The sequence below is a fragment of the Elgaria multicarinata genome, chromosome 4 (assembly GCF_023053635.1).
Source record: "Elgaria multicarinata webbii isolate HBS135686 ecotype San Diego chromosome 4, rElgMul1.1.pri, whole genome shotgun sequence".
NCBI classification, from domain to species: domain Eukaryota; kingdom Metazoa; phylum Chordata; class Lepidosauria; order Squamata; family Anguidae; genus Elgaria; species Elgaria multicarinata.
Window position 1 is genome coordinate 137039752 of NC_086174.1, and position 25558 is coordinate 137065309.

The window sequence follows — 25558 nt, forward strand, 5'->3', positions numbered from 1 at the left end:
TGTTGCGCCAGCTGCGCCCTTTTCTAGAGTTGGAAGACCTAAAGACAGTCGTGCATGCGCTGGTAACTTCAAGGCTCGACTTCTGCAATGCACTGTACATAGGGCTACCTGCTACGACACAGGCTCTTTACAACAGGCCTGTCCACGGACACTCCCTGCTCAAGCTAAGCGTGAGGTGAGGGACAAACACCCCCTTTCTACAAACTATGTGGAGAAAGGGGTTAAACAGGAATAAGTTCAGGAATAAAATAATGCGCTGTGAATTATTTGTGCTGATGATGAATTAATGTCAGAAAAGGTGTTATATGTATATAACTGCAGATGATAAATGCCAAGGAGGCACGTGGGATTTTTGTGGTAGTAAAACAAACTGTATAAAAATTTATTTCAGTGTTCACAAACTTTGTTTCATAATAAAACTTTTTAGACTCTTGTTAAAACTTCTCATCCAATCTTTTCTCTCTTCTCATACACGCTTTCCTTTCTCACACACCTTCACTCTTGAACTTTCTTTATTATCAGGATTGTTTAATATACAACAACTGACTATCTGCACACTACACTCAAAAGACAACTTTCTTTACTCTGATCCTCTAATTCTCCCTCGAACCAAAGAACTTTAAAAAAACACCCTCCTATCACCTCAGTCATTCCCTTATATATCCTCCTCCCCCCTCCTAAGGTATTCAATCTCCACCCACTCAGGTCAACGTTCTAACAGTCTAATAATCCTAGACATACATTAGGGAACTGACTTGTGGGGTGTAATGCTACACTACCATTGTACCTAGTTTGGAAACTTCAGTTAGTTCAAAATATGGCAGCCAGGTTGTCCACCAGTACATCTAGGGGTGAGCACATTATGCCAACACTAAAATCAATCCACTGGCTGCCAATTCGTTTCCAGGCAAAGTACAAAGTGTTGGTCATTACCTTTAAAGCCCTACATGGTTTGGGTCCAGGTTACCTGCGGGATCACCTTCTCCCATATAGTCCACCCCACATACTCGGGTCCTCTGGGGAGAACTTACTTCAGTCACCTAAAACTAGGCTGACAACTGTTACCCAGAGGACCTTTTCTTCTGTCGCCCCCAGACTGTGGAATGGCCTGCCGGGAGAGATTTGTAAACTTAACTCTCTCTCTGAATTTAAGACCGCTTTAAAGACTAGCCTTTTCCGGCAGGTGAATGTGAAATCAAGAATTTTAAAGATGTGTTGATTTGTTGTACTAATGTTGTTCCCTGCCTCGATCCAAAGGGAGAGGTGGGTAAGAAATAAAATTATTATTATTATTATTATTATTATTATTATTATTATTATTATTAAATGTGCTGCAGTTTTGTATGAGAAACAATTTGATAGGGTCACTTTTGCTGCAAAGAAGTGCTTTCAGAGAGCTATGCTTTGCTTTTTGAGATAAGACTACCTCACTTTAGATGGAAAAAGGCAAAGGTATTGGATCACGGCCACTGTGAGCTTGAAACAAGGGAAGACCAATGAACTTTTTTAAAATGCCTTTCAGAAGTTTAGGAATGAAGAACAAAAACAGCAACAGCAGCAAAAAGACTTCCTCATTTTTCTTTCTTTGGCCTTGGAGGTTTCAAGAAACGTGACTTATCTATAAATAAGGGGAATGTATAAATAAAATCCCGGTTCTAGTGCTGCTGTTGGAAACTGATCTCAGTGTTGCTTTCCATTGACAGATAACAAATACGCTCCTGCAGTCACTCTCAATGGTTTCATCTTTATTCTTGGAGGAGCTTATGCACGAGCGACCACCATCTATGACCCAGAAAAAGGCAATATTAAAGCAGGTCCCAACATGAACCACTCCAGGCAGTTCTGCAGGTAAGACAACAGCAAAAAATATGATTGAATTACCAGCACCTTCAATATTTTTCTGCTGGAGAAAATTATTGCATTAGAGTGAGAAGCACATTGGGAACTGGGCTACATGAAGCATGCTTTCTTGCTCATTCTGATGGTATATCTTTTTAAGGGTGAAGTATTCTCTGGGTTATACTAATCGAAACCTCAGAATAATTATCTGGCTTTGCATCGTTGTAAATGCTTTCGTTTGGTGTTGAAGCATCAAGATTTTTTCAGATGGGTCCAGTTCTCTAATGTACTCTTTGAGAATTGAGATGATCTTGAGCCCGGAATTAAGTGTGCTTCAGTTCTCCCCCAATTTGAAACAAGACTGGTGGCACCCATTTTATAGGGGTTTGTGTAAGATGGACATATGTTAACCAAGTTTTGCTTCTCATGTTAACCAAGTTTTGCTCTATAGTAAATGTATTTAACATTAAATACTGCATAATGAAGGATATGCACCATAAGGCCCATGGACCACTTCTAACCCACCAAGCTTCCCCCAAAATGACCACCAGTGGACCACCACCTGGAAGTAGAGGAGGAGCATGACAGCAGAGCAGAAACCTTGAGGAGCCGTATCTCATTTTCTGTATATATGAAATAGAGGCTATCCATGCGATATACCACTAAATCAAACCCCAGATGGCTTGGAGACATCCAAAAATGCTTAGAAATGAGAAATATGCTGTTTAAGTAACACATCACTGTCACATGATTAGTATGGGAAATATCTGTAGAGTTCACATGAACGATTTGATTATGCCAGTTCTGCAATATGTTACCGTATTTCTTCGATTCTAAGACGCCATCGATTGTAAGACGCACACTAATTTCAGTACCACCAACAGAAAAAAAAGCTTTGATTCTAAGAAATAATAAACGCACCCACAATTCTAAGACGCACCCCGTTTTTAGAGATGCTTATATGGGGGGAAAGTGCGTCTTAGAATCAAAGAAATACGGTATATATAATAGTAATGTTGTGATTCTGATCAAGGAAGTTCTTTTAAAAGCATTTGATAACAAAAACGGCTAGTGATTTCTCAGAAATCTTTTGGATGTTTTTAAATGTCAACTTAAATGTGAGCAAGACTAAAGATGGTGTTAAAACTTTGTCCTGTGCTTAAATCAGTGTAAACTTTAATGCAAACATAGCCCTGGTTTCATAGATTGCTATGTCACTACATATTGCAGTAGGCTGAAATCTGGCATCCCTGATGTACCTTAATACGGAAAGTGCCCGTTTCTTCTTAGAAAAGCTCAGGACTGATTCACCTCCTCCTTATCATCATCATCATTGCCATTATTATTGTTGTCGTTGTTGTTGTAGGAGAAAATAAAACTAGGAAATACTCATACAACAAAAACAAAATTTATATCCTTGAATCTCCTTTTCTATTTAAAGAGTGCCCTCTCTTGGCTGCCAAGAGCATTTGTCCTGGAGCTAACATATTACTTGAAACAAAATATTACAGGCCAAATCCCAGCCAAAGCCACTGTGTTCCTGCTGCTTCTGTGCTAATTACAGATTTTCATTGTTCCTTTGCGTTAACAAGAGTGAAATTGAATGTAGGAGAACCCCACTGTGTCCATGCAGTAGTTAATTATATTTTTTCTCTCAAGATTGTAAACCAGAAGCAAACAGTGTGGTACAACTGACATAACGTCCCCTGGTAATTCATTCCATTAATTATGTGGGCTTTTAAAAAAATAAATAAATGAGGGATGTTCTTTAACCACATTAAAATTACTTTAATGTGAATGGCTGTTAATACAACAGTTCTTTGGCCAAGATTGCTTGACAGACTGGAATCTGGCCATTAATGGGAGATTTTATTGAAGGTAGGAGAGACAGTGTTATGTTCACATCCTGTTGAAAATCTGTAACAGTTGAGCCGCGAACTCCCAAGTGTGCTGTTCAAAATGATCTCATTCGCATATTCAGAATTCGAGCACAAAAACTGAGCAAAAAATTAGACTTTATGTTTTAAAAGAAAAGCCCATAAAAGTGTTTGCAGCATTTAGCATTATTTACATTTTTTGCTACACTTTCCCACACAGTAATAAGTTCCATTCATCTCTAAAAATAACACATGCACTTCACAAAGATATTTTTAAAAATTAAAAAGCAATAGCGAGACAAAGTTATGCAGAATTAAGAATGCCTGAAAGCAACAAGCAGAACCCAGCAACTAGAGGCATTTGGGGCCAGCCCATTGACTCCATAGCACACTCTCCTAGTTGTAGAGGTAGGATGGCCACTTAACAAATGCCATGAGCAAAAGAAGAGGCTGGCTCTGGTGCTATAAAATATGAAAGGAGGTTTTCTTTATTTTCCTTATCCAAAATGAAAAAATTCCAAAAACTTTCAACTAAACTTGTACGAACGCTCAACGTTTAGGATCTGGAGATCCTTCGTCAGGAGCTGTACAACGAAATGAATTCCTCTTTGAAGCAGTTATCAATTTAAAACCCCTTAGGTATTTTTTAAGGACTCTAGTCGTATTCGTTCTGCCTCCATTGGCAGTCAAACAGTTCCAACAGAGGCAGAACGAATACAACTACGGTCCTTAAAAAATACCTAAAAGGTTTTAAATCGATAACTGCTTCAAAGAGGAATTCATTTCGTTGTACAGCTCCTGACGAAGGATCTCCAGATCCGAAACGTTGAGCGTTCGTACAAGTTTAGTTGAAAGTTTTTGGAATTTTTTCATTTTGGATAAGGAAAATAAAACGTCCTTTCATATTTTATAGCACCAAAGCCAGCCTCTCCTTTTCCTCATAGCCTTTTCAGGGTGCTTTTCCCCTCTTCTTCCACACACTTAACAAATGCCCCCAAAGAGGAAATGCATTACCAAAAAATAATTTTAAAAAGACAAAACGGCACAGGTTTGTGGAATCTGTCTATGTCTAGATGCAGATTTTGAAATAATAGCAATAATTGAATAGAAATAAAGTCCATCTCACCATCGTGGTGACCTATGTGCCTGCTGGGTTTGAAGCCCAGGTTCTCACTGTTGGTGAGGAACTTTAAGGACCCTGCTTGCTCTCCCTTCTGAGAGGCCTTTATCTTTAAACAGACTTGGACTGGACAGGGTTTCAAATAGAGGACTGTCCTCTATAAAGTGCGACACATAGCCACCCACCGTGGAAGTGTAAAACAGAAGAGCCGTGTGCTTGAAATGACTGTGGCTTGTGTTTGCTTTGTTATGTCAAGTGGCACCGCCAGCTAGACTTTTATATTGTCATTACCAAAATACACGAAGGAGCCCCCCCCCTCCTCCTGCTCAGTCCTTATCTCAGCACTGAGTCTTTTCCCATCTTCGTACCCCTGGTGTTTCTCCGGACCAGGAGTCCACACCAGGTTTTAGCACACTGAACTTTGTCCCTTTCAGTTCTCTTGCCTTACAGTGCACCACTGTGAGGTTTTAAGGGAAAGTGTTTCTGCCACCTCCAATAATAATAATAATAATAATAATAATAATAATAATAATAATAATAATAATATTTATTTCTTACCCGCCTCTCCCATTGGATAGAGGCGGGGAACAACATTAGAACAGGAATCAATACATCTTAAAAAATCATGATTTAACATTGATCTGGATAGGCCTGCCGGAAAAGGCTAGTCTTTAAAGCTGCCTTAAAATCACACAGAGAGTTAATTTTACGAATCTCCTCTGGCAGGCCATTCCACAATCTGGGGGCGACAGAAGAAAAGGTCCTCTGGGAAACTGATGTCAGTCTAGTTTTAGCTGACTGAAGTAAGTTAGCTTCTGCCACCAGCCTAAGGTTGGAATCAGACAACCAGGAGCCACACGATAGCTCCTTAAAAGCAGTTTTAAATGGTAGCTGTAGTAGGGTGACCATATTTGGGAAACCAAAAAAGAGGACACCTAGTGTGTGTGTGTGTGTGTGGAAGCAGCTTTATGAGTCCTGCAGAAAGTATGTTATTCCCCAGCACCTTAAAGAACCCGATTGGAGTGGAGGAGGGGAAAGGATTTCATTCTGCACCACCACCATCCACTCCAATTGGGGCCTTTTCTATAATGTCCACGAATGACCCACTTTCCCCTTTAAGACCTCAATTGGAGCTCAGGGTGGGGGAATGATGTGCCTCAAGAAAGCATGTCATTCCCTCCTGCTATGCTAATGGCAGCCTTAAAGGAGAAGGTGTGTCATTCCAGGACATTATTGAAAATTATAGAAAATCCCCCCTGACACCATGGAAAGAACAAAAACCAGGACAAATCCGGGGAAATCCTGACAGTTGGTCACCCTAGTATAGGAAGGCTGAGATCTGAAGCCTACTTGGTTATTATTATCGTCAGTATTACCAGTATTATTACCAGTCAACTTGCAAGAAGCTGCATATAAATGAGGCGTGGCAGTGCTCTGGATTTAACTGTATGGAGGCTTTCAAACTTCACCTCCCCATACAGTACAGGATGCTGCAGTAACTTTATATGAAGCTGAGAATGAATAAAACAGGGAATTTGAGCCCATTAATGGAGACTCCTTCACTCACCACCTCAATATCAGGGTAAAAGCTCCCTGACACTGTTCTCACGGCTAAATTATTGTTTTCCAAGGATGACCTCCTAAAATTTGTAACTGCCAGAAATTATGCAGTTGTGGATAGATGGTTCAACAACCCCCTTTCTCTAGTTCATCTCTGAGCCAAAAGAATGTAGAATGTGTTGTCTATGTATGAATGAAAAAATCCCCCATTGGCTTCGAATTCAGGCAGCACGAAGATTCCAGAGATTATCCACAGGGTATCAGCAGCCGTCCACCAGCACAAAGGATGATTCCAAAAAAGCTGATTTAAGACCAGCAATTCCCAACTGGCAGTGCCTATTTCCTCTGACTGGTAGCCAGCCGGAATTGTTATCCAGACCTGCCAAACGGAAACCCTTGATAAAATTGAGGTCCAGGCTATACTGCAGCATAACAAAAGGGGAGAAATAGATTTTGTTTTCTTTTTAAATAAATACAAACTTTTGTTCTTGGACAGTGAAGCATGTTGGCTACTGCTCCGCTTGACTAATAGGAGACGGGGTTGCTGATCCTCAGCCAACTCATTTCCTTATTTCAAAGTTAAGATAAAGCACAGGCACTGTAGCAGGTTCAGGCAGATGGCCTGTCTGTGGGGGGAAAGAATTCCCGTACGAATAACATTAGGAAGCACCAGTTCTTAATAGCTGCCTGTTGCTCCAGAGCCTGCAAATTTAAAAGCTCGTATGCAGCTGTAACCACAATCCTTTTGGTAACTGAAAGAAAATGAGCAGAAAGCAAAACAACACTGAGTGTTTTAACAGATGCCTGCTTTTAGGGTAGATGAAAGCTCTGTGCATCATGATAGTTGATCATTAACATCCCTCCTTTTAAGTTCCATTTGACTTCTTTAATTCTTCTCTTACTCCTACATTAATGATCATATACTTTTAGCATCTCTCAGCTAATGCAAATATTTCCTCTCTCCGTTTGTTTCATGGCTTATTTTTTAGCTTGAGCCGTTGGTCAGGGGCCTATTCCTTTTGCTTTTGAACAGCACCTGGGGCATTTTAGTCACTTTTATCAATACTAACAGCAAAAATAGCTGTTCCCAGAGAGAAAGTCAGAATACAAAGCCAAGGCCACCTAATATGACTGATTTTATGGTCTTTTGCTATCTCTTTTTCCAAATTCTCAAAGTAAACAACCAGGCACCCAAAAATGATTCAATAAAATATCAAAATGGGGGAGGATGAGGGGAGAGAATGTGAAAACATTACATCAGAGATAGACAAGCTAGTGCCCTCCAGATGTTTTGAACTATAATTCCCATAAGCCACAGCCAGCATGGCCAACGTTAAGGGATCCTGGGAGTTGTCGTTCAAAACATCTGGAGGGCACCAGGTTGCTCACCCCTGCACTATACTAACATTGTAGTGTCATAAAATCTAGCAAGAGTTCAGCCTACTGGAACCTGTGTTGTTTTGAATGGTCAATTTAACAAACTAGTCCCATGATCCACTTTGCCAGCAGGTGAGCATTTGGCATTGAGATTGCACTTTAGCCTGATGGCGTCACTGTGTGGGTAACACTGTTAATAGCCACCATTGGGAGTTGTGCCATCATGGCACCTTGACTTGTTTCAGCTCTAGTCTTTAGCCCAGTTCTTCCCAACCTTGGGTCCGCAGACATCATTGAACTACAACTTCAATGTCTCCTATACTTTACTAGTAGGTGCAGAGAAGAAGGGGCAAATGGTAGAGAAACAAAAATAGACACATGCTATAACACTTCAGCAGTATTGCACTTCCATGACTATGCTCTTCCATACCTCATATCTGCTGTAATGGACACAGTCCTGCCAAAGCTGAGCACTTTCACATCCCATTTGTTCAGTGGATGAAATTTAAGCATAGGCTTTATGCTTCCATTGAAACTACCAATCATTCTGAATACTAAATGTGCCCAAGGCAGACTTATCCCACTTACGTAGACTGCTGATGTGCCATAGCATAGGCTGTTTTGATGTGTCATGGCATCTATGCGTATCTGTGAATATCACTTTAGGTTAGTCATGGATGCTTGCTCCTCACCACATCAGTGCAAAATATTAAATGCTCTTGAGAGGTAAAGGTTTGCAAATAGGTGGCAGCAATCACCTTGAGACTGACTTTCCTAGCAGTATTCACACAATAATACTTCCTGTATTGAAATAATACCCTATGGGTAGGGTGACCATATGAAAAGGAGGACAGGGCTCCTGTATCTTTAACAGTTGCATAGAAAAGGTGTCATTTGTATTTATGGAGAACCTGATGAAATTCCCTCTTCATCACAACAGTTAAAGGTGCAGGAGCTATACTAGAGTGACCAGATTTAAAAGAGGGCAGGCAGCTGCAGCTTTAACTGCTGTGATGAAGACGAAATTTCACCAGGTTCCCCATATATACAAATGACACTTGCTGAAATTTCCTTTTCAATGCAACTGTTAAAGATACAGGAGCCCTGTCCTCCTTTTCATATGGTCACCCTACCTATGGGGGTCCTTGTCTAGGATAATTGAATATTAACCTTAAACACAGAAAGCAGTTTCTATGAAAAGAGGGTGGTATTCAGACATTCCTCTGCTTGAATATTCTCTTCCAGTGTGGTCAGCCTTCACTGGGATGACATTTGTGGGTGGCTTTTTTCTTGTACCTACCACAAAAGGAGAGAGTTTTTAAAATGAACTCTCTGGCTTATTTTTAATGGCTCTTTGGAGCAGCTCCAGAAAAATTAGTGTATGGCTCTGCGCCTGTCTTCAGTTACTAAAACTGGTGGTGAGTATTAGAAAGAATGCGATGCATACGAACATGCTAATTCAGTCGTTTAAATGTCCTTTTATAACCTCAAGGACAGCTAGTGAAGGTATTTCTTTATTTAAATGTTGTATCTGGACAAGGATTAATGTTCGTAGCCAAGTCAAACCAAGATTGCAAAATGTCTCACAGCGATAAGCTTCGAAAGAAAGCATGGCTGTTTAAGTATATTTGGTGCCAGGGCATGAGGGTCTCTTGAGACATAACGAGCTATAGTTTCTCCGGAGTAAACTTGATATTGATGATTCAGCAACCAAGCAAAATGCCTCACCAGATGTTAATGAGCCTTGTGCTGCTGGAAGTGCTAGTTTAATCACATCTGTTCTAAAAACAATCACTTTTAGTGGTCACTAATGAAAGACCTTGTAAGAACCCTCTTAAAACCCAGTATCCAAGCAGAACTGTCACGCAGTAATTTATTGTCTGCCCAATTAAGCTGCAATATTTTCACTTCCTCTGCCATTGCAACACGAGTAGTCCATTGTTCAATGCCTATCATTGTTCAATGCCTTCCTCATTGAGAAGGGCATGTTAACATCTGTTTTAAGTCTCTCCTAGATTTGAAACCGTGTAGAAGCATGAGGCATGATTTAGTAAGGCTCAATGGTGGTGCAGCTTTCTTATATGAAAACAGATGCCAAGCATCTCTCTAATAAGGAGCATTGGCGCATCATGCTTAGCTTCTTTGATCTAAGCACTGCCTGCTTCTTCCTCTGGCCTCCTTGTCGTATGATTTCAAGTTATGCCGTGGTGCTGTAGTAGAGGATGTTTAAAGAAGTGTTCATAAAAGCTGCAGATCAAAGAACCAGGCCAAGAAGCACCATGCTCTCGTTCAATATAATAACTAGCAGACACAAAATATTCGTATTTTATTGACGGAAGAGTGGGAGTAATACTGTTTTTCACATAAGTAGCCTTTCGAGTGTCAAAAACCATTGGTAGCGAGCTGAGCACTCAAGTCCATATCATTAAATGGTGACATTTTGGAACAGAGGTTTTATATGTCCTACCTCCAGCTTCTGGCTTGCAAAATATCCTTTGAGTGCAAAATGCTTTGCACTGTTCACATTTCCAAAATACCTCAATCATATGTCCTAAATAAAGTAGAAATGCAGACAAGACATTTCAGGGTGCCCCTTCATTATATCATACTTGCCTTTTAAAAAATTTTTTTACCGAGAGTCAGGCATTAAACCTGTTGCCTCACCAGTGTGATTTCTTCTGTGAACAGTGTTAAATAGTTGCACCTACTTAATTAAATCAATAAATTGGAGCACTTTTGTGTGCAAACAATGCCTTCCTCACAGGAATTAGCATGTCAGTGAGCTGGTTTTCTTCTCTGCTTTAGACCCCAGCTCTGTATAGGCTGCCATTAGTTATAGCAGTGCAAACAGTGATTCCAACAAGCTAGGTGGCCATATGCCCTACTTGACAGAAGGCAGTCCTCTAATTGACAGGCTGTTGAGTTCAAGGGCGGTTTAAAGTTGTCTACCAGCAGTGAGCACTTTCTTCTCCACAGTGATGAAATGGATGGCACTGCTATTTCAGTTTTAGTAGTGGTCTTTACATTCACAGCTATGTGTACAAATTAGCATATGTAAAAATCAATGAAAATCGGTACCTCTTTTGTCCTCTTTTTGTGAACCGCCCAGAGAGCTCCGGCTATTGGGCGGTATAGAAATGTAATAAATAAATAAATAAATAAATAAATAAATAAATAAATAAATGCATAGGTGGCCACCCTAAACTAAAACAGCATCCAACCATGACGCTAAGGCGGAGGCAACTGCACCCTACTTGGCAGGCAATTTCTCCCCAACCACCAGCCTTCCTAGACCGCACGCCCAACGTAGGGCTAGGTTGCCTCCATCATTCTAACACATCTGCAAGCTGCCCCCTGGTGTTTTTTTAAATATTCTTTTATTTTATTACTGTTGTTATACTAACAGGATGACACTTCATAAGGAGCATGGAGCGATAAGAGAGTCAAATTTATCTTATTTGCAAGTTAAATTTGCCCATTTTAGAGCACCATAACTGCTACAGAGTGTTAAAAGAGTCAGAGGTATTTGAAAACAAGATGAATTTAACCCGTTTAGTGTTGCTGAGCACTGTGGGGGTGGTTTGCTGCAGCACATCTCAGCAGCAAACCGCCAATTTATATTGAATGACCTTGTGCAGTCAGTGGGGCAGGGAGGGGGCAACCTCCTTTACCCTGATGGGAGACTCGGAGTGAGCCGGAGGAGACGAGGTTCTGTGCCCTCACGGCCCTTGCAAGGATTCAGAACAGGCACAGCAATAACACGCACTGTGCTGTGGCTGGGAATTCTTTCTCCCAGCCCCTGGGAGAGTGCCTCCTATCCAAACAACTGGTACCTGTAAAGAGCTTGTCCTGCACCCTCAAAAGTGCTTTATATAATTGTCTCTGTAATCCTGATGACAGCACTGTGAGGTGGGCAGTATTAATCATCCCTGGATCGCATAACTTAGAGTGACTTGCTTAAAGATCCTTGTTACATTCAGGGCTGTGGGCTGGGGGCTTTCCAGGTCCCATGTGCAATCGCCATGCCATCCCAATTCATCTTTACGGGCCATGTTTGGGGCGAATAAAGCTATAGTTGTGTAGTGTTTTATCCAGAGGTCAGCAGCTGGGGTTTGTGTTGTAGAGTTCACTGAAGACCTTTCAGTGCCTCTCTAGTTTGTCACTTAGAACCATTTATTCTTTTCTGTTGCAAAGCTGGGCCTAATTTAGACTTTGGAAGATATTTGAATTCGAGTAAACAGAGGAAGATAGGAGGGAAAGGAAGCTTTTCCAGGTGTTTAGAGGACTTTTTTTTTACTGTAACAATCATTACAAGGCCAAGAACAAGTGCGGAAAGGTGGCAATAAATAACAAGTAATAAATCAGTCACTTCTGGGACAGAGGAGAAAGATTAGGACAGCTACAGAGCAAGGTCTTCTACGCCTTCTCCGGAAGAACTGTGAAAGATTGTGTCAAGTAACTTTTCAGGAGGAGGAAAATTACTTCAGGCCATTTTTTTAAAAAAGCCACTCACACACACACACATCCCATCAGGCTTTGTTTCCATTTTCCTAATTGCCCTCATATCCTCCATTCCTTGGGGGTAATCCAAAGTGTTTGCCTGAGCCTTTTCCTCTTGGTGATGTATCCTCTGACTCCCGTGTTATTTTACATGTGCAGCGTTCTCTTCTCTCCGCTGTTGTGCTTGCATGACATAGTTTTGTACCTCCCCACATCTCTGACCTTTCTCTTTTCCTCTACAGCCTTGCTCACAAAGTTATTGCAAGTAAGCATTCGTCTTAGCCACTGGAAAACCAATTTACACATACTGAATAGCGTGCTGCTGTATAAGTGTGCATGTGGGTGTGAGTGTGCTCTGAACGCTCAGGAACATGCAGGGGATACATGGCAAGGGAGGCGAGCCTGTGGGCCCTGATTCTCCAAAGGCTGCCACAAGTCATGATGGCTATATATTTCCTCCAGGATCAGAGAAAAGATGCTTTTCAATGGCAGTGCTGAGGAGCAGGAATAGGAGGGTGCTCTTGCCCTCATATCCTGCTTGTGAGCTTCCATAGGCACCTGGTTGGCCTCTCTGGGAACAGAATGCTGGACTAGATAGGCCTTGGGTCAGATGCAACCTGGCTCTCCTTATGTTACTACCAGTTACTCTGTAATCTTTGAGTAGTCATCAACTAGCATGTTTGTTCCAACCTTTTTTCAAAGACTAACTTGCTGCTGCTTCTGTTCAGCGTCTTAAAGAATCCAAAATGTCTGTGACTTAAAAAAAGAACAACACACCACAGAGGGTCAATATACTCATTAGCAAATGCCTACTTATATGAATGCAGTAATCCACTGTTTCAATGAATCTTTCATTGTATTTCTAGTTTAACCCTCTTTGTCGTTTCTTCCTCCTCTTTATGTAAAATCTTTCCCTCTGAAGCTGAAGGATACTCCTATAGCCAGGTTTGTGTATAAAATTGTATAAAATTGTCCCCCAAAACAATGTTAATGTGAAAAAGCAGTAAGACTGACGATCGTTAACAAAAACCAGTTTTGAAACAATGGAACCGGCACTCAAGCTTTTCTTCCAAACGGCAGGCCAGCTTAATCAATGCAGGGAGTGCTTAGTGAAATATGACTAACTACATTTATCCTTTCTTTCCTTGCACAGTGCTGTGGTTCTTGATGGAAAAATTCATGCCACTGGTGGAATTGTCAGTAGCGAAGGCCCTGCTCTGGGAAACATGGAAGCTTATGACCCCAAGACAAACACATGGACGCTTCTACCCAATATGCCATGTCCTGTGTTCCGACACGGCTGTGTAGTAATTAAAAAGTACATTCAGAGTGGTTGATGGCCAACAAAAACCTGGATATCAAATTGGCTGTTTCCTGCTGAAAGCAGGCAAGAAAAGAAACTGTCCTGCAGAGAAAAATCGAGGAAATGCAACTTGTTATGAACGTCTTGTCTAAAATTACGAATAATCTCTACATTGAATGTAGAAAATCATCCTCACCTTTTGGTGAAAAAGGAGCAGAGAGCTCCATGCTATGTATGATAGTGTGACTTAACACAAGTGTGCCACCAGATGTCAGAGTGGCACTTGTTTCCAAGGCTTTTGGTCTATCCAGGTGCAATAGCATTTCCCCGTCTGTTGTTCAACTAGGGGGAAAAGAGGATCTGTGTTATACTCCTTGATAGCAAGCTCAGTTATTGAAACAACGGTGTCGATTAGGCTTTGCTACTACACATTAAGCATTGGGGCTTTAGGAAATGAAGGTCAAAGTGTCCTTACCACTTTGATTGCGACGTTTTTGTTTTTAAACCAACATATGCTTTTCAATACCAATGACCGAGAGAGAACTTACGTTGACAGACTGCATAGATTGAGGTCAGTCTTCCATCAGAGCAAATGTTTATTACAGCTCCTTAGAGCAGAGCTAATAAAGGATAGAAGTGTGTCTGTCTGTCTACTAGCATTCCATGTTCTTTTAATGAAAAGGTTTTCTGAAGTTGTATGTGAATGTGTGGTCGTGGGGGGGGGGGGCGGCTTGTTTCTGCCTTTCTACTGTTTTTCTACTGTATGAACAAAATGACAGCTAAGTTTCTGTAAAGCAAGAGGCATCTAGGAGCTTTTATTAAACTTTTATTTATCTATTCAAAGTTTAGAATGAAAATTCTGTGTTGAGTTTCCATATTTTGAGCCAGTTATTTAAGGCTTTGCCTTGTGTGTTGGGGGGTGAGATCACCACTGAGTGACAGTCCACTAGCCAGGATATATGCCACTGTCTATATTTTTGTCAGATGAATCTAAAAAATCCTATTTTTTCAGACTCTCTTCCTCTGCCCCCTTCCCTTTTCCAAGGGTACATGGGAGTCTTAAGGAAACCCTCTCTCCACAAAAGGCTTCAGTAGCTGCTTTTCTAAGAGCAATGCTTTTGCAGCTTCTCACTAGACAGGTTTAACAACAATAATTGAAAATGCTTTAAGTTATATCCTGGTTTAGAGAGAGGGGGCGAGTGTCGGGGCAAAGGTTATTCTGTAGAGTTGTAAGTATATACACAGCAGGGCTATATTTTTATATGTATATTAAAATATTGTATATTCAGAGAATTGTGATGTGAAAATTTCTTTATAAAACTGTAAATGCAGATCAGATGAGAGAAAGTTGGGATAACAGGGTCGCAGTAGTAACAGCAGATGTATCCTATGATTAACCCTGCACCATGGAGCTAGCGCTGATTTTCTTTGCAGCAGCTAGGAAAACAGTAGACACACCTGTCTTTGATCTTTCACTGAACTTCATCACAGTGATTAAAAAGACAGCTGTTCCATCAGAGGTACAGTATGCCAGATTATGTAGACATGGGGAAATCCTAACTTCATTCAAATCTTTGCCAATGAAACCAGTGACATCAGGACTTTACTCACAAGGGATGTGATCTGTGTTAAGTCACTAGCAACTTAATGGGAGCAACCGCTGCGGCCCTCTGCAGCATTGCTGCCAAAAACCCACATTCCCTTCGTAACACTTGGGAAATTCCACACATGAAACATCATTTTGTACGGTTTCCTGCTCCAGGTCATTGGCTGATGCAGGTGGGTGCAAGGAAACTCACAACATGACGATCCCTTAAACACTACAGGGTGAGATTCTGTTTGCGGCAGCACGCCCATGGCATATGTAACTTCTCACTCTTACTCCAGTGCATATCCACTGGGAAGCAAGTCTAATAGATTTCAATATGTCTCTTCCAAATGCGCTTAGAATCACAGCCTTACTCTGACTTTTAAGTAGCCAGAGAACTGCAGTCAATGGCTAGTTGATTTTGATACCAAATGAGTTTTCTTTTAAATTCGAACGTTTTGGATAAACATAGTACAGATGGCTGGCCAATCACATTGAAGTTATTTTGTTAAGAATAAATTTATACAAAGCAGATGTTAATATGAAATTTGTATCTTGCCATACTTCAAAAGAAATGTTCATTTAGGCAGCAATCAATAAAATAATTGAAATCTCTCACATGGACAGTAATGTTCAAACTTTATGCAGTTTTATCTTATTCTTTGAAGGAAACAAGTCATGTGAAGTATTTTTGTCAACCATGGTGCAAGTGTGAACTTAAAAGATTGGTGCACAAGTACCTCACTGCCTGGGGCAGGTTGAATTTTAGCACTGGGGTGTGTCTACCTCCAAAGGAGGTGCTAGCTTGTAAGCCTTGCTAAACATTCAACATCTCCAAATTTATCTTATTTCTTCTTTTTCTCACACTGGAGCAAAACTGGCTATTTCTGTGAATACTAAAAACACAGGGTTTTCTGTAATGATATTGTATATATGTTTACTGTTCTTGTTAAAATAAATCTATTTCTAGATCTAGTTTCAGCATTAATTGGACTATTTTTTTAAACAAACAAGGAAGCTATATTATGATGTTCGCATTCAGACTACTTTCCAGCTGTGGATACCAAAACCTTTATAGTTATTGGAAATTAGCACAGACTCTAGATACTAGAACAGTTGCTGTTTGGCTATTGTTATTCTTGAACATCTAGGAGACACATTTTCTGCCAACTATTATAGTGACCTTTGCCTTTAGAGCAACACATCACGTTTTTATTTGTGCAAACACGAATTTGTGCTGCCTTTGTGTTTTAATATAGGAGAAGTGGAAGCCTTCGGTAAAATACTTTATCTGAGGAGAAATTCCACACAACTCTTGGAGAACATGGAAGTAGGTGGTTTTGACTTCATGGGTTAGCTATAAATTTCTGGCTGGAGAATGAATGATGAGCCAAATACAATAAACTGGTCCCAAATACTTCTCTAGGTGGATGGATTGCTTTCAGCAGTAGAACATTCCATACAATGACTCGGTCTGGTCTGGTTTATTAAAGAAAATCTAATATTTAGCTTCAAACCATGCACAACATTACACACCTTTTAACCTGCAGTCACTTAGGCCATTTTCATTTCTGTGTAGTGGCTTAGGCCAAACAGCAGGACGTGACTAGTTCTTTACAAATTCAATTGCTGAAACAATCCAGGGTGAGTTGAAGGAGCTGCCAACCTTATCAACATTGAAGAAGAGGTCTTATTCAGCACAAGTCAATACTACTTGGTAAGATGAGCAAGACAGAGGATATTCTGGTTTTGCTTATATGTGCAAATTATTCTGGATTTCCTCTGGGAAATTGGCGGAAAGCCTGTGATAAATGAATCATATCCACATATCTGCTAAGAGATGCAGAAGTAGGCGCTCCTTAAAAGCTTTCAGAAATTCTAAACATAGGCTGGCTCATCCTTTCACCTCTTGTTGACACTATCCTTTCCTTCACTAGGGGAATTGCTTTAAAAGGTTATTTGTACAGTTTCCACAAATGTTGACTGCCTGCTGTCACTTGTCATCTGGTAGGAAATCTAGAATGTGAAATCTCATTTGTCATTATAGTAGGCTGAGAATATTACGGCTCTACCTTTTCCAGTGTAGTACAAGTGGACAAGTCTAAATAGAACAGCAATTTCACGCGTCAAATATGCTTCTGGCTGCTTCATCGGCACATTTCACCCATGTATTTATAACAGATGACTCCATATCCAGGCATAACATACATGTGTGAATGGTCTATCAAAGCTATAACACTGCAGACAGGGCTGGATCCAAAGGTCAAAGCAACATCCCTCTCACTTAACATGCAATATTATAAGAAACAAAATTCACCCATCTAACTGTCTAAAAAAAATACAGAAATCAAGTGATGTAGACATGGATATGATCCAGGCCTTTGTAACAACTGTCCATAGGAACATGGTAGAATGAAGAGAGTTATTCCACTGAAACAGAGGCTGTTGTAAGTGGAGTGGGGGCTTTGGTTTGCTGAAAACTCCTTCCCACTGCATCCCCCTACCTTCACAAACCTATCCCAGAAAGTTGGGGGACCATTTGCAGCACTATTGGAGGGGGCTGTAAAAGGGAGAATCCCCCCCCCAAAAAATATCACTGCCACGTACACCTTTCTGCTCACGGAAGTCTCTGCTGGATCAATGAGGAGGGGCACACTTCAACACAATCCACAATGTTTTATTTAAAAAGAAACACAACTCAAATTAGCTTACAAAATAAGAACAACAGTAAATAAACTATGGGTTTGAGGGGGGGGAGTTTAATTCACCTCTCCAGCACTACACAGATCAGCACTACCTCAAAGCCTGCTGCACCTGTTTTTCTCGGAGGGCCAGACGCAGGCACGAAGTTTACTTTATGCATACTGCTTTGGGGGCTTGTAACTAGAAACCAATTGATGCTAACAAGGCATGTGTGACTTGTTTGACTTCGTTATGTGAGTCTGAAGTCCCTGCTCACATCATACCACCTGAGGCAGAGATAAATAAAAGCATTCTTCAAATAGGTGGACAGAGGACTTGCCAGGATATTAAAAAGTCTTGTAGCGCCTTAATGGACAGATTTTTTTTTTATGGCAGGTGCTTTTGTGACTAGAGTCTATATACTAAGGTGCCTCTTTGGCTACAACACACCAAGGGTGCGTCCCATGTTTCCCCATAGCTTCTTCCATCTTTTTTATTAGCTGAAAAAATACGTTGAGGAAAAGAAGGAAACGCTGCACAATGCCTTCCGTCTGGAAACACCCGAACTCAACTGCCTCTCTGGAGAATATTAATTTAAATCCTTTGGCGGGTACCGATTGAAGTCTTGCTTTATGAATGGGCAAACTTGGTTTTACCTTCATTAGTCATAATTAACGTTTCATATTGATTTCAAGGGGCCTAAGTGCAACTCGCCCGCTCTGGATCCAAGCTAATACACTGATGTATATCAGAATGGTCATTTTCACATTTATCAATTCAAATACTTCACTTTTAAAACCCCACTCTTACATTTTATTCTGCACTTTTTATTTAATAACTTTTTAAAACAGTGTTTGCCATTTCTATTTGCATTCATTGTCCAGTGTAATTATTACAATAGTTCAGTCTTTATAGCAATCAACTACTACCCAAGCTTAGAAAATCTGCTAAATGCATTAACACGGGTTCGAATTTTGCATTTACACAGTTCAACTAAATAAAAAGATGAAATGTCTGTACATGAAATTATAGTCAACCCCTCATCATCTGAATTGTATAGATTCCCCCTGAAGTACTCTTCATCCAAAGATTTGGAAGTTATTCCAAATTTGTGTCCTGCCCTAAATTCCAAGAACTCAGGGAAGCATACATGGCTTCTGCCACGACACAGGCTCTTTACAACAGCCCTGTCCGCGGACACTCCCTGCTCAAGTTAAGCGCCACCACTTTATGAGCCTGAGGTGAGGGACAAACACCCCCTTTCTACAGACTATGTGGAGAAAGGGGTTAAACAGGAATAAGTTCAGGAATAAAATAATGCGCTGTGACTTATATGTGCTGATGGTGAATTAATGTCAGAACAGGTGTTATATAACTGCAGATGATAAATGCCAAGGAGACACATGGGATTTTTGTGGTAGTAAAACAAACTGAATAAAAAAATATTTCAATGTTCACAAACTTTGTTTTGTAATAAAACTTTTCAGACCCTTGTTAAAACCTCTCATCTAATCCTTTCTCTCTTCTCATACACGCTTTCCTTTCTCTCACACCTTCACTCTTGAACTTTCTTTATTATCAGGATTTTTTAATATACACCAACTGACTATCTGCACTACACTCAAAAGACAACCCTCTTTACCCTGAGCCTCTAATTCTCCCTCAAACCAAAGTACTTTTTAAAAAAACCACCCTCCTATCACCTCAGCCATTCCCTTATATATCCTCTTCCCCCCCTCCTAAGATATTCAATCTCCACCCACTCAGGTCAACATTCCAAACACAACAGACTTACAAATCCTAGACATACATTAGGGAACTGATTTGTGGGGTGTAATGCCACAGCTCCCCACACCCCCAAGTTTAACCTCACAGTAACCCTGTTGCTTATTATATTTAATTAAGGAACCGTGCTACACATCCTTACTCCAGAATGGGAAATTCAGCAGAGCACCACACTTTTGACTGCACAGGTGACCCTGAGCTTCTGCACTTCTATCCAGCAGGGGCTTCTCTTCATGAAGTTATTCAGCTGTGAATACATAACCACCTGGATCTAAAGAACAGCAAGATGAATTCTGCAAGATAAAGGGGGCTATCTCAAACAGCAGTCTCTGATAAACCTCTTCTGAAACCAAAGGAGGTTTCAAAGCTAATTTATAACAGGGGAGTGGGGAGGACGACTGTGGAGAATGTGGCAATTCAAAATCCTATTAAGTGCATCCAAGCCTTTTGGCATGACTAAAGTAGCACTCTGGATCTCAGCCAATGAAAACTCTCGACATGTTGTAATTACAAGTTGACATTCTCTTGCCCAAACAAATGTAGAAACAAATGATGCTGTCCAAACTGTTTAATCACAAAGAAGTAAGAGTACTAAGATTAACATTTCATTAAAGTAAGAAGACCATTAAGAAACTCAGGATTTTTACTTGTCATCTTTATTCAAGTATTTCACAGCAGTTATATTACAAATTACAGTAAGATGTTCAAAATATCCAGAAATTCAAAAAATTAAATAATTTACTTAACTAATGCAGAATGAAGTCAAGAAGCAAAAAAAAAAAATAATCAAGTGAAACACAGTTCTGAATACAACTTATAGAATCTGAAATTTATCATAGCTGATGAAGTAAGCTTACTTAATCAAAAAGTAGACACACATGAATGAAACCAAACAACAAGACATCCCCATTCCCTAAGTAAACCAATGTACAATATAGAAAAGAAGCAGGTACACACTGAAATTCCTTATGTTGAATTTACACCCCAAAAAAGAGAGAAATGATGACCAGCCATAGGACCTGCCATTCAAAATATCAAACAAAGCCAGAAATTACCCTCCAACTTAAAAAGGTATGGGAAGACAAAGTATTAGCAAAGACAAACAAAAACAAAAACACCCAATAATCCTATAATAAATACATTGGCATATGAGAAAACTCAAGTAACAATATCGAGGACACAAAACATAAATTAATCACAGGTGAAATTCAAGCTTGCAAACACAATTAACTCCACAGCCATGGTCATCTTAGAGCAGTTCCATCATTAGCCCCACAGAAATTTAACCTCCGTCTGGCCCTAGGATAAGGCCTTGCACAGGAGTTCATTGGTAATATTCATAACAAGAAACAAGAATTGATTTGTACAGATTATTGCCAGTTTTAAGTGGCAAAATAATAATAACAGAAATACAGATAGTAAACGACTTGACAACATGAAGAGATTAACAGGTTTAACTCTACAACCACTAAGCTATTGGTAAAGAAAAGCAATATATGTTTTAGTGTGGTTTTGGAGCCAAAAGGGTGAATATATAATTTTATTCATGTTGCCCACTAACACATTTATATATGCTAATTCTTCTTAAAAACCTATAACATTGAGAGGCAGTTCCTCAATTTATTATCAACATTCAAAACTACTAAGATTTCCCCCCCTCAAATGACCAGTTGGAAGCATTTTTAATGCTGGACTTGAATTTAACATACTCTTTTCAAATTAATTGACAACTAGATTTAAAGGATTTAACTTGTACAAATTTAGCAACCTGTTAAAAATGTATGCAGTTTTTTCTTCTCACAAGTGCTGCTGCTACTTGAACAAAAGTATCTTTGAACTACAATATTTTTAAAAATGCTGCAAGAACCTGAGACTTGCAAAAAATTATTTTACCAGAAACTTGCTACAAAAAATCTGCTACATTTCATTTTCATCAAATCTCAAAGTTTTGTAACAATTTCCATCAAAATACAAAATGCTAGTGGATTTGACAGCAAAATATCCTAAACAGCTATAATGGCAATAAATACTAACAGAAAAATGAGAAGATCCCACAATCAAATTTCTAAAATGAATGGAGATACTACTTTAAAAGGTTTTTGTTTTAATCGCACTTTCCCACCTAAAAATACGGCATTTCTACAGGAGTTGTGTTTAGAATAGTATGTGACTTACAATGCAATCCTATGCATGTTTAGGCAGAAAAAAGTGCTACAAAACGCATCCACTCGTGTTGGCTGGAGCATGCTGGGAATTATACAAGTTTTTCTATCTAAAGATGCATAAGATTGTGCCTTAAATGCATATTAGGAATTAAACAAGTGGCATTTGGGGTGGGCCTGGGGAGGCTTGGCTATAATTAGAAGGCTTGTACGTAACTTCTGAAAAGAAAAAAGAGGGGGTGATGGGAGAAAAAAAGCACTTTGGGGATTACTGCAGTAGCCCAAGGCCAGTGCCTGATTTTCAGCAGTGGCATCCTACTATATAAGCTACACACCTAGTGACAAGTACCTTCGCTTTAGCATGTGAACGGTAGCAAAGCGGGTTACAGCCTTCCGTAAACACTCGTTGGTAACAAATACAAAAAGCTGAGGTAGCTGAGTATCTCTGCAGTAGTCCAAGACCATTTTTGCTTCTTTAAAACAAAACATACTGAGTTGCATATTTTGGAAAAGACACCCCTGCAAGCTTCTGATCATATTTTAAATGGATACTGATCACATTTTAAATACCGGGAATTCACTGGCTCAACCTGATCTTCTACATGTTGCTCTAAAAGAAATCTGTCTGACAGGCTGCTAAATGCTGGGCCTGCAACGAACAGCCTTCCTGCTGCCTGGAGTGTGCCTCCTCTTAATCTCCAAATGAAGGAGGAGCTTGAAAACTGTTATCGCATCATTCAGCTCTAGCAAACTGTGATTGCCTCAGGCCAATTCAGAGGTCCGAAACCAAACAAAAAAGAAAGGCCATTCATTTGTTTTCTTACTAATACTGCTCAGTACGAACTGCACTGAATGAGCCTGGCCTAATTCGTACAAAGGCTAAAGTACTGCAGGACAAAATTGTCTTCTCTGTCTATGGCCACCCAGCAAGTCTTAACTTCCATCATAATGGAACTTCAGAAAGAAACCTGTTTTTAAAAACTCTGAAGGAATAAAATGGAACACTTAAAAAACAAAAACACAACTACAGCCACCTTAAATTTCCACTGTGAACTTTCACAGTGTATTTCTTTTTCAAAACTAATATACTTTTGGAATAAATGCATTTTATCATTTTGAGATAACATGTGGTCATTTCCATTATTTAGGTTTTGGAGAGCAACACAGACATGTTAAAACATAATACTGGCTGCCATTTGACAGTGTGGGAACCTGAAACTGTTCTTTGGGAAGGAACACAGGCTTTTGAAAAGAACTTTCTAACTCTGTCATTGGCTACAATCCCAACCATTTTAATAGCCTTCTCCTCCTCCTCCTCCTCCTCCTCCTCCTCCGACTAAAAAGGCACATTGAAGGCAGCTCAATTGAGCCTCATCTTCACATTATTGTATACCAAAGTTAATTCATTTTACCACAATTCTTCACTGCCAGCTTTAAAAACAGGCTTCTGTCCATTACCTCAGAGAATAAAAAGAAAGAAAGAAAAGAAAACAGTAACGTTTTAGAAGCTGCCCACTTAAAGAAACAATCACTTAGATCTGCTCTATCCAGTTTGTGGCTGTTTTGTCAGCCTGCTCCATTTTGCCTGAAGCTTCTCATAAGATAATGAATATAGGCAGCAGAAATGAGAGCAGTTTCTGTAGCACCAAAAATCTCCAAGTTGTGGCATTATATTCTTTATTTATATCAAGATACAAATATGATGAAGTTCCGTTTGGTTCTTGTAGGCTGGCTGGTTTCAGGTACCTGAGACAATAGCACCAAATTCTTAACAGAAAGAGAGACAACGAGCGAGCATGTTAAGACCAAGGATCTGCACGTACTTGGTGCAACTGGAAATCGAATGGCTCAGAGGACCGCTCGCCCATGAGCAGCTTACGAAAAGATAGACCCGCACGTCTTGAAGAGTTCACAGGAATGTTTCAAACATATGAACTGTTCTCTCCATCTCCTGGAAGGAAGACGGGAGTGTTGATTATTCATCACTACTCAGAGAAATGACTAATGGCGACGGTTAAAAAACAACAGAGCTAATCTACAGAGGTCTCTGCAATTAATTTCTAAGAACACGAATTTCCTTTGCAGGATGCCATCACAAACAGGGGATCAAAACATAACCCAACTAAGCTTTACTCAGATTTCAGCCAATTATGTATATATTTGGCCTGGCTTCAATTCAACTTCACTGATTTCACTAGTTTTTGAATCAAGTTGTAATGTATCAGCAGTACCAAAAATTTAAGGGATGAGATATATAAACTCATTGTTTCCTATAAGGATATGTGTACATTTGAAACTTTGCCGATATTTATTCCATTTTCACTTTATGTGCAATGAAGTTGTTTTGTTTAAATTTGAATATTCTCTTATTTTGCAAAGTCATTCCATAAGGACATGTGTACACACTAAACATTTATCACATTTAATAATAATTTGCATAGCGCTTTCTAACGAAGTGCTGTACATGAGATAAAATAGGTCAGTTTACAAAAATGGAATAAATATAATAATTCTAATAAAAGACCTTAACTGAAATTAAAAGAATATAAGAATAAAACCTTAAAACCCCATATAAAATTTAGCACCATTCCACATCAGAGAAACTGGGTTCAGACAACGCAATAAGCAATGGTGGTTTAAATAGTCAGTGGTCATTTAACACACCATGGGTTAGTGTGTTGTGTGGAGAGAGGTTTTTAACCAGTGGTTGGTTATTTTGCAAAAATAACCAATGCAAATAACCAACGCCGTGCAGAGTTGGCTATTTGAACCGCCATTGGTTATCGTGTTGTGTGGAGGGCACCGTTGGTTATTTCCTTGGGCACCTTTGGTTATTTCGTCAGCCAGTCACAAGGCAAGAGTAGCCAAAGCGGTGGCTGCCACTCTAGTCCAGCTGGCAGGATAGATTTTTGGCAGCAATGGCTGATGGGATACTGGTGGGAGGACTGAGGGGGGTGAGAATGCAGGGAATGAGTGATTCAACGCAGCATGGACTCATAGTCAACTCAACGCTTATCCTAATCCACATTATGGTAGATTATTATCATGTTGTGTGGGGAGTACCCCCTAGATAAACAATTGGCAAGTTGATTATTACCCCACTGTTGACTATTGTGTTGTCTGAACTCAGCCAGAATGTGAAAAGTCTTGGCAAAAAGAAGTATGGATTCACCTTTAGTGGCTTAGGCTGCAATCCTATGCATACGTAGTCAGAAGGAAGTCCAGGTTCCCCCATCTCCCCATTAGCCATGGTGGCTGGGAAATGGTGGGAGTTGTAGGGCTTTTTCTGTCTGAACATGCATAGGATTTCACCCTAAATATGAACAACTGATAGAATTAAGAGCTAGACTATTTTTTGCTGCACAGGAATGTCAAAAAACAAAAGGCATTGTACTGATTATGCAAAGACTTCTCAAAGTGGTTCCAATCACCAACAGCTAGACCCTGCAGAGGATTTTTGGTTGACGTTTATCTGTAAAACAAAAAATGTATCTTGCCTTTCCAAATGGTGTTCAAGATAACTAACAGCAACAGTATGGTAATATGTGATAAAATATAAACAAACAAACAAACAAAACAACAGGTAAAATATCAATAAAAACAACAACCACGAACCGCTTATGGGCCAAAGACCTGTCTTTGCCTGCTAGTGGAAAGTTACCAAAGTCAGGACCAAGCAGCCTCCCATGGCAATGAGCTAGAGCCTGGGAGCAGCCAACAAGAAGACACTGATGGAAGATTCACTGAGGAGTACAGTACTAAAGA

General features: G+C 39.9%; 2 protein-coding genes across 3 annotated transcripts in view; one reads left to right on the forward strand and one right to left on the reverse strand.

Moving 5' to 3' along the window:
* KLHL29 (kelch like family member 29) overlaps positions 1-16106 on the forward strand; it is a 373733-nt gene extending 357627 nt beyond the window's left edge. Inside the window, exons 12-13 of the mRNA XM_063125224.1 lie at positions 1704-1848; positions 13427-16106. Of these exons, the coding sequence (XP_062981294.1) occupies positions 1704-1848; positions 13427-13610 (329 nt within the window). The 3' untranslated portion in view covers positions 13611-16106. The remainder of the gene's footprint in view (positions 1-1703; positions 1849-13426) is intronic.
* Positions 16107-20269: 4163 nt separating this feature from the next.
* Positions 20270-25558, reverse strand: part of ATAD2B (ATPase family AAA domain containing 2B) — an 82548-nt gene continuing 77259 nt past the window's right edge. For both annotated transcript variants that reach the window (XM_063125227.1, XM_063125225.1), the window contains exon 28: positions 20270-23744. In XM_063125227.1, coding sequence (XP_062981297.1) covers positions 23703-23744 — 42 coding nt within the window. In that variant the 3' untranslated portion in view covers positions 20270-23702. The remainder of the gene's footprint in view (positions 23745-25558) is intronic.